This window comes from Mesitornis unicolor, unplaced genomic scaffold (assembly GCF_000695765.1).
Source record: "Mesitornis unicolor isolate BGI_N332 unplaced genomic scaffold, ASM69576v1 scaffold13107, whole genome shotgun sequence".
NCBI classification, from domain to species: domain Eukaryota; kingdom Metazoa; phylum Chordata; class Aves; order Mesitornithiformes; family Mesitornithidae; genus Mesitornis; species Mesitornis unicolor.
In genome coordinates this window covers 1,092-9,785 of record NW_010198447.1, presented here as the reverse complement: position 1 = coordinate 9,785, position 8,694 = coordinate 1,092, and the positions used below count along the sequence as shown (strand labels likewise).

General features: G+C 36.9%; 1 protein-coding gene across 1 annotated transcript; it reads right to left on the bottom strand.

Annotated features, from left to right (window-relative positions):
- On the bottom strand, positions 1-8,224 carry TMEM184C (transmembrane protein 184C; the record flags this gene model as incomplete). The annotated part of the gene is made up of 9 exons (XM_010189155.1): positions 1-728; positions 1,274-1,445; positions 1,940-2,039; positions 2,728-2,840; positions 4,086-4,179; positions 5,056-5,130; positions 5,927-6,132; positions 7,960-7,996; positions 8,094-8,224. Coding segments are annotated over 9 exons (1,221 nt in total), but the record flags the coding sequence as incomplete, so codon positions are not given.
- Positions 8,225-8,694: the final 470 nt, after the last annotated feature.

The following is an 8,694-nucleotide window of genomic DNA, read 5'->3' as shown; positions in this document are numbered from 1 at the left end:
TTTGCTACTGCTTCCCTTAAATTACATTCTTGAAATTAAGTTTTCCCATTGCTAGTAGTACTTAAACTTCAACTCTAGAATAGCAGATTATTTTTTTCAAATGTTCCTCTTCTACTAATAGAAGTCAGTGTAATTTTGACATACTTGTCTTTCTGTACATCATAAATATGTAACTGTTTAGCAGTTTAAGGAGCTGATTCTTAAATATATGGTGACACTTCTACAGTGTGCGTGTTTGATATTCACAGGGTACTCCTAGATACTCGCATCCATTATAGATTCAGAATTCAGGTGTCTGTTATAGCCGTATCCTCTTCCTGTCTGTGCAGTAGCTTTTCCAAGCTTTTCAACTTTCATCGCTAATAGTACACATTAACAGAACACGTGTGGCAAGTATATAACAGACTCCTTGACACACTGAAAGAAAAGGTGAGTCTAACTTTTATCCAAAGCTTTCTCTGATAAATTGTGCTCTAGTTCAGATGACTCCTCAGCACCTCGAATACCAGAAGTGTTATAAATACCATCAACTTCAGGGGCTGTCGTTGGTGTTGTGAGAGGTGTCACAGTGTGTCCAAACCCTTGATAATGACCCATGGGTGAAGATGGCATTGAAGAAGCATCAGAAATTGGATCTTGAGTAGATGAAGACAGTAAACTTGTATGCTCATTTTGTTCATGTTCCTCAGCAAAAAACATTTTCCTTGGCTGGCCCAAAACTGTCCTTCCTAGAATTGTGCCAAATGAAAAATACCTTTTAATACTTCCAGAAGTGTACCAAGGTCTTTGAACACATAAATTCAAAACTAGGCATGTCAAATTAGAAGATGAGTCTTGGTTTTGTAAGAGTTTTACATAAGCGTTGTTAGCTTTAATAAATAAAAGGATGAAGTAGAAAGAGAGAATGGTTTAGGTTGGAAGGGACCCTGAAGATCATCAAGTTCCAACCCCCCTGTCACAGGCAGGGACATTTCCCACTAGACCAGGTTGCTCTTCCCATTAGAAAAAAATTATATTCCTCTCTTCTTCACAAAACACCTGAAATTTACCCAGAGATCCATCTATTAAAAAGAAAAATTAAAAACTAGACTAAATCAAACAGGCATGCTGGAAAGAACACAGTGCCAGACACACTGTGAAATGATCTAGGGATGCAGCTGCTACTAATTTGGTATGGTATGTTCTAAAGGTACTATAGAGATGGATAATAGTATAAAATGAAGCTGGAAATATATAGGCTGTAAAAGATCCTACAAATCTGTCTGTTACTTACCGACATTTCGAACCTGTTCTGATATATCTGCCCTTAAATCAGAAATATCCCACATTGCAAGAAAAGAGTCGAAGCACGACCCTTCTTCAGCTTCTTGAACATAAGGTTTATAGGAAAAACTGTAGTGATGTGCAATAGCAGCCAGGAACATCTCCACACAAATGATGAAATCCTGCAATGAGAGAGGTATTGACTTAATCATTCATAACTGGAGAAAAACAGTTCCTGGGTTTCTTCTACAGATTGAAGACTGCAGTTGTCTAGGTATACTGGCAACAGCTACATCTCCACCAGAGGTAGGATATTCTTGGCAGACTTCAGAGAGCCACGTGTACTACATACATACTGGAATCAGTCCTTGCCCAATGGACTGACTTGCTGGAAGTGGATATTCAACAAGCAGTGGCTCTACAATGAATTCTTGCATGGATAAAAGTAAGGATATCCAACAGAAGTATTTAACTGGAGCACATTCCTCCAGCTCAACAAATGGATATACAAGTGTTGAGCATAAAACTCACTGCCTGAAACTTCACCCAACTTCTAGCAAATTCAGTACTAGTTTAGCCTATGTTAATTAAAGTGAGTATGACAGTGTTTGCTTGAGATCAGCTATGTCATCTTACATATAGCCATTCCTTCTAAGAAATAACTGTCTGCTCCTACCTGTAGGCCTGTAGCCACAGCTTCCACACTTTGCCATTCCCAGGTATGTTTGTCAGAAATAACGCCAACTTTCACCAACAATGCAATAAGCACAGCTTGCCTATAAAGTTGATGATGATGATTATTGTAACAGTAGTACCAAAAAACCTCCAAGCAAATCTGGTAAACACCACCTGTTCACACACACATACACACACATATATGTATATAGCAAGAATATTACAAAAACTTACTGTTTATATATTTAAATTTTAAGAGGAGCAAAACAAAGCAGACATAAAACAGATGTCATTCATCCATGGTCCTAAAGATCCGCAGAAAACACAACCAAAGAAGAGTTTGTTGTTCCAGTTAGTCATTAGAACAAGTTGCTCATCCTTTACGGTATTATTGCAGCCCACAGAGCAATGTTCAGGCAGTCGAGTGCACTCACTCATTAGCAGCGAAGTGTGAGCAATGCTTAAAAGGTAACTTATTTTGAAAAAGTTAAAGTTTTTACTTAAAAAAACTGAAAAAATACTATTTTTATTTTGAAATAGCTGCAAGCAAGGATTCTAAAATAAATTATGTTATTGAGAATCATCTTACAAAATAGCAAGTCTAAAAGTAATCTCAAGTGCACAAGACTGCTCTGTCCAGCATACTAGTACTGTTTTCTCCTTGCAGCACTTCACTGAGATTATGGGTAGATTTTCTGAGGCCTCTAACCTCAGTAACAAATCCAGCCTTTTCAGCTCTTTTATGATCCACCCTGAAAACAAGAAGTAATGAGTAAATAATTCACTTACCAGAAAGAAACAAAAACTACCATCTTCACACAAAGGAACTTGCCAACAGGTTGGATAGGATTCAGTTCTTCACGTAGTACTTTATAAAACAGCACCAGACAATACATAGCGAACTAACAAGAAAAAGAAAACGAAGAAAAGCTTTCAAATCCTTGTTTATTTTGTGATGGAGTTGTTCTACAGCATCTCCTCAGTTTAAAATATATATCACAATATAATACAAAATTAAAAAGCTAGCTATTTTAGAAAAGAGATTCTGGATTTATGGAGTCTTTGCCTTGCTGTTTTAAAGCAGACATTCCCCCCCCCCCGAAATTGTATTTCTGAAATGCATGATATTGGCAAACAGAGACTGAGGTCATCTATCTACACACTAAAGCAAAGCATAGGAAGGTGCCATAAAATCTTTTGAATGCCAAGCACATCTCTGGGGAAAATGGCATAAAAAGCATATGTTCTCTCAGGCTTCTGTTAGTAATGAAATGTTGTCTCTCTATGATAGGCGAGGCAATGGATACAATCTTCACTGCAAATCTGAACAAGTTTCCCATTAATGACAACTGCAAGAAACATAAGGAACTGATCTCCCTTCTTCACGCCCATTCTCCTAGGCCCTTACTACTAAGTTTCTTTAGGCAATCATGTCAACCAAGACATGCAGAAATATGTGCTGCTGCTGGGACTGCTGTCACAGCTGAAAGCAGTTACAGCTTCTTCTGTAACAGCTACCCATCAAATACGGTGGTGGCAGTAGGAAGAGAGCAACTTTTCTGGATGGGACATCCAAAAAAACCACATTTGCTGCTGCTTCCAAGAGAAAAAGCTTGAAGGCTACAAGGCTAAGCACCAAGGAGCCAGAGCTGCTCCTTTCTCCTCTTGCAGTAGTTCATTTGTAACATGCCCTGGCTGAAGCGGAAAAGTATTTCTCTGCATTCCCAGCAAGCCACTAAATGCAATCTCTTGCCTCCAAGATGAGATTTTTAGGTTCTGAGGCTGATGTTTTATCCTTAATCTGACATCACCTGGCAGGTAAACCAACCTCCTTCTGTCCACAGCACTTAAGGGCTTCCACATGGCAACAACTTTCCCCCTCTAAAACACACATGCTTCAAGTCTATCATGGTTAAATTCATAATTAAAAGCTAAACTGTCAGGTACTCCTGAGTAACTTTTGTCCTTAAAACCCAAATACTGGCTACACAAGCACACACAAGAACCTTCTAATTATGCAGGCTTTTTCCTCCAAAGACAAGGTGTCAGGCATTAACAGAATTACTCTCAGTAGTTCACATATGAAAATTCACAGAATACTTATATGATCACTTAAAAGAGCAGAAATATGTATTCTCAGTACTCACCAGCTGTGACATATTGTTAAGTATAACCAAGTAAGTCCAAGCATTGTTGAAGCTGAAGTTTCCTTCATCATACACTCCCACTAGTTCACAAATTCTGAAAGAATTTTTACAATTAATCGCTATGTAATAAATGATAGCTTTCTCTGAAGTGCTAGATTTTAATTACATTGATCAACTGTTAGAATCAAAAATGTATTTTTGTACTTAAGCATGGGCATTGTGGGCCCGCACAAGAATCAGTTTCCAAAAGCATATGGCATAGAAGTTTGTATTGTATTTTCCATAGAAGTAATAGTGTTTGAATGCAGTGTTGCATGAATTCAACACTGTTGATTGAATGAATTCAATAAGCAATTTATTTTTGCTATTTGGCTTTTAACTGTTAGAACACATACAGTTAATATAAACAGTTATATGGATATTCTTTGTGAATAGCAACTTTTTCCACAGTCCCACAGAGTTAACGGTAATGATCATCACAACAAAGTTTAGCAACTTAAGCTTTCAGCATCGACATCTGTAACAGCCTGCTGTTCCTTTACAACAGGTTATATACATGTATGAAGACACAGTCAGACTTATCACATGCAAGCTTTAATAAAATCTAAAAAGTGACATGAAACCTGACTTTAAAAATACCCAGTTGTTGAAGCCAATGAGAAAAGGTTGAAGGAGGAAAAAAAAAAAGACTAAAAATTAAGAGAGCATAAAAATGTCTTTCCCATATAAACAGTGCTTCAGAATCTCTCCCACTGCTTTCAGCAGCAGGCATTAAGTATTTATTATTTCAATTCTACAAATAGTCATTTGCTATAGAGAAGTCATAAAGAAATCATAGATTGATTCAAACTGCTGAGACCCATTTAGAATTTAACACAATGATTCTGCTTTCAAACTGCCTTGATTCAACACAGAAGCCATGAAAATTCTTTCCAGAAGATAAATATTAATTATTTATGAGTGTACTTACAAAGCAATAATGGTAGTAAATGGTCTGACAACAGTGTACTGCAAAACACCCAGTTTACATCTAAATAGTAAAACTCTGCAAGACAAACACAAAATTCATTGTACACGGATTTAAAAATGATTCACTTATGGAAGTTTCGTGTTCTCAGTAGTTTCACTGAACTGAATTTTTATTTCATGATAAGTTCAACTTCTGCTTCCAGAACTTCAGATGCTACAGTATATAGCGTATAAGTGCAATACACAAAAGACCTAGACCTTCATAGATACGTAACAGGAAATACTCAATGATTCATGTCTTTCAGCCATGGAAAGATTCTGGCTGGGTTAAACAAAGAGAATGCAATTTTAACTGTGTTTGAAGATGTTCAAGAATTACTTAAATTCATAGTTTGTCTTAAACATTCTAAACACCTTTATCAAAATCTCTCAAGAGAGATGCTTATCAGATTAAGCATGCAGAAACTCTTGACAAGCACATGGCCTTTTGTCCTCCACCTGTGAAAGTAAAAGCAATAGGCTATCTGGTCTACCAGCAATTCGACACGTTTTTGACAAATACTGTATGATAGCAAAGGAAGCAAATTCAAGGAGACCTTTTTCCAATGTTTTTTTAAAAATAAGGAAGTTACCTTCAGCACCACTTGAGCCAATGCGCGCTAGTAACTACGTGTGATTTCTAGAATACTTTACAGCTAAACTAGAACATATTCCCAGCTGCTTTCAGCAGGGGGCTCATAGCTGATAAAACAAAATGTATGCAACCCATAAACTGACTGCCAAGCAACAACAGTTATACTACTAAATATGAAAACAAAATGTCTGTATCTGATTACACAGCTTAAAGTTTTAAGATGTCATCATATACTCACTCTCCCATAGCCCACGATGGACAACAACATAAAGGAGGCAGATGTCTCTGCTGATCTTTCGCTTCTATTATTAATACGAGGTTTGGATACCGGTTGGTTAGATAATTTGAAAGAAAAACCATAAAATTATAGATGACATAAGCTTCATAGCATTCTCGACATGTATCCACATATATTGCAATGTTGGGGTATTTCAAAGCTATCCACTGTAAGAAGAGAGGTACACAAGAGGTTATGTGCAAGAAAGATAAAAGTTATTCCTGTGACAACACTGGCTTGGTCGTTCAGCAAGCAATACTTCACTAGACAGCAGGCATTCATTAAACAAGGTTTGGTTTAAACACTTGGCTAATTAGAGTGTGATGCTACAGCTAGAAAATAAAGTTCTGTAAAAATACAAGTAGCACTTCATCTTGCATCTCTGCTGCTTCAAATGGAAGCATACTTAAAGCACTGCGCAAGAGGTGCTCTGTATGTTTGACCATGCAGTTCAGTCTCTAATTTAAAAGTAATCCCTACACATAACCTACTCCTCTTAAGAGAGGACAAGACAGAACTGTTTCCTGAACTTCACACAAGCATTGTCAATACAAGGTTTGAGAACTAAGTTTTTAGTTCTTCAGCATAAGGTTGGTTTCTTTTGGTATCTAATGGGTAAACGTTTGTTCTGGCACATTTGTAAAATACAGAAGAAAGTAGCAGGTTAGCCTTAAAGTGGTAGTCATACCTCTAAACCACAATTTTAGACAAAAAAGTATTTATTTTGCTAAACTGTGATCACCTGTCAGAGTTTTCAATTTTTAATTTTCAGTATCACACTGCTGTTGCACTATTCAGTGCAAGTTGTCCTACTGGGCGCTTTTTTTGGTGGGGGAGGGAGGTTTGTTGAACAGAGGCAGGTATTTTAAGTTTACTCTGCTCCCCTCGGTTGTTTTGCCTTCTCTGACCTTATTAGAACTACAGGAAGATGCTTCACATCCTCATCACAGTTAAGAAATACTAGACATGACAGATGCTGCAACACCTTGTAGAAGATGTGGTTCTGCATCTAGTAAACTGAGAACACAGTACTTGAATCTGAAAAGAGAGTGTTCAGCTCAGATTAAGCACTCCAGGAGGATACCATATGTGCAGCAAAGGCCATAAGATCCAGGAATCTGGTGAAAGATTTTAACACATCAGAAGTGTCCCTGAATGCCTGGCTGGAGCTCATTTAATTAGCAGGAAATTTTCTTCTGAAGTAAAATTCTGTACTTGGAATTGTAATATCAACCTGATGTAGTTGATATTCATCATAGGAAACAGATAATGTTGTTTTCTTCCCTACTCTCTTTCACTCTTGGATACCCTTAATCCCAGTCCTTCAAAAGGTTCCTGGAAAGCTGTCTTTTGTGCAGGAAATGAAGTATTTGCAATGACAAGAGGTGACAACAACACATAAACACACATTCTGTACAGTTCACAGATGTAGTATGTTGCTTAGCTTTGGCTGAAATAATCTCTGTGTATGGAACCACAGGTGACATATTTACATGCTCTGGTATGGCCAATAGAATCTGTCACATAAAAGTATCCAGAAGTGGGATCTTACCTTTTGCCCCCTGAAGCAATAAGGAAAAATTTTAGCACTCAGCATGACTTAGGAAAGAATTCTAGTACTTAGACTTACTGGGGCAAGAAAGGTAAGGCATTTAACTCTGAGATTGTACTTGCAACAGTCTGGTTTCCAGTTCAGCCATTACTGAAGATGGAAGGACCAGAAGCAGGCACTTGTCATCCCCTTTCTGCATTTGTCATAAAGGACACTCAAGCACAGAGTTAAGAAGGGTTAGCAAAAGTGATCCCACAATCTCCACAAGAAATATGCAATATTGCTAGAACCACACTTCTGACATACTCCATAAAAAGGAATGCCCAGAAGTTTCTAGGACTATGACTCTCCATGCAGCATTGTTTCTGCTGTGACACTATTTTTCCTCACTCTCACGGCAAACAGAATGTTATTGAGCTGTTAACAGTAAAAGAACACTTACACTGTCTAAACTGTAAATCGGCACCATCCACAGAATCCTGTTACAATAACAAAAGAACATTTAATATTACTAGGAGTACTTCTAGTCTGAATTAAATTCAACATTTGTAGCACAGGTAAAATGTGAAATGTTACCTTATTATTGGTTTCTGTAATTCAGGTTGAGTATAATGAACTAAGTGTTGTAGTATTCCCCAGAGAGATATTGGTATAGTCATTAGTAGAAATATCCCAGCAATAAACCATGCCTTGGTATGAATTCCAACCTTGCAAAGAAAAAGAAGAATGCAATATCAAAGTTTCAGTATTAATACTTTAAAGTTTTACTATTATAGCAAGAAAAACAATTTATATTTTTGGAGGTTTTTTACTGTGAATGAAGTTTTAAGATGGACATTGCTATCTGTTGATCTGGCTTAGAGTAAAACTTAAAAGATATGAGAAATCTTGCAGAACCAAACGAAAACATTACCAATAAACACAAAATGTTTTAGATAAACATAGCAAGGCTCCCTATTTGATTTAATGAAAGACACAAAGGATTTCCTTGCTTTAGGTCTGGAACTTTTCTCAGTTCACTGTTTCATTATAAAGCTTCTGAAAACTTGCAGATTTAAATTACTTTAGCTTTAAAATTAAGTTCCAACTGATAATCAATTTCAACGAGTTTAATTTAACAATCTGAAGTACATATCTATGTGTATATATAAATACAGATTTCCTAAAACATAAGGCT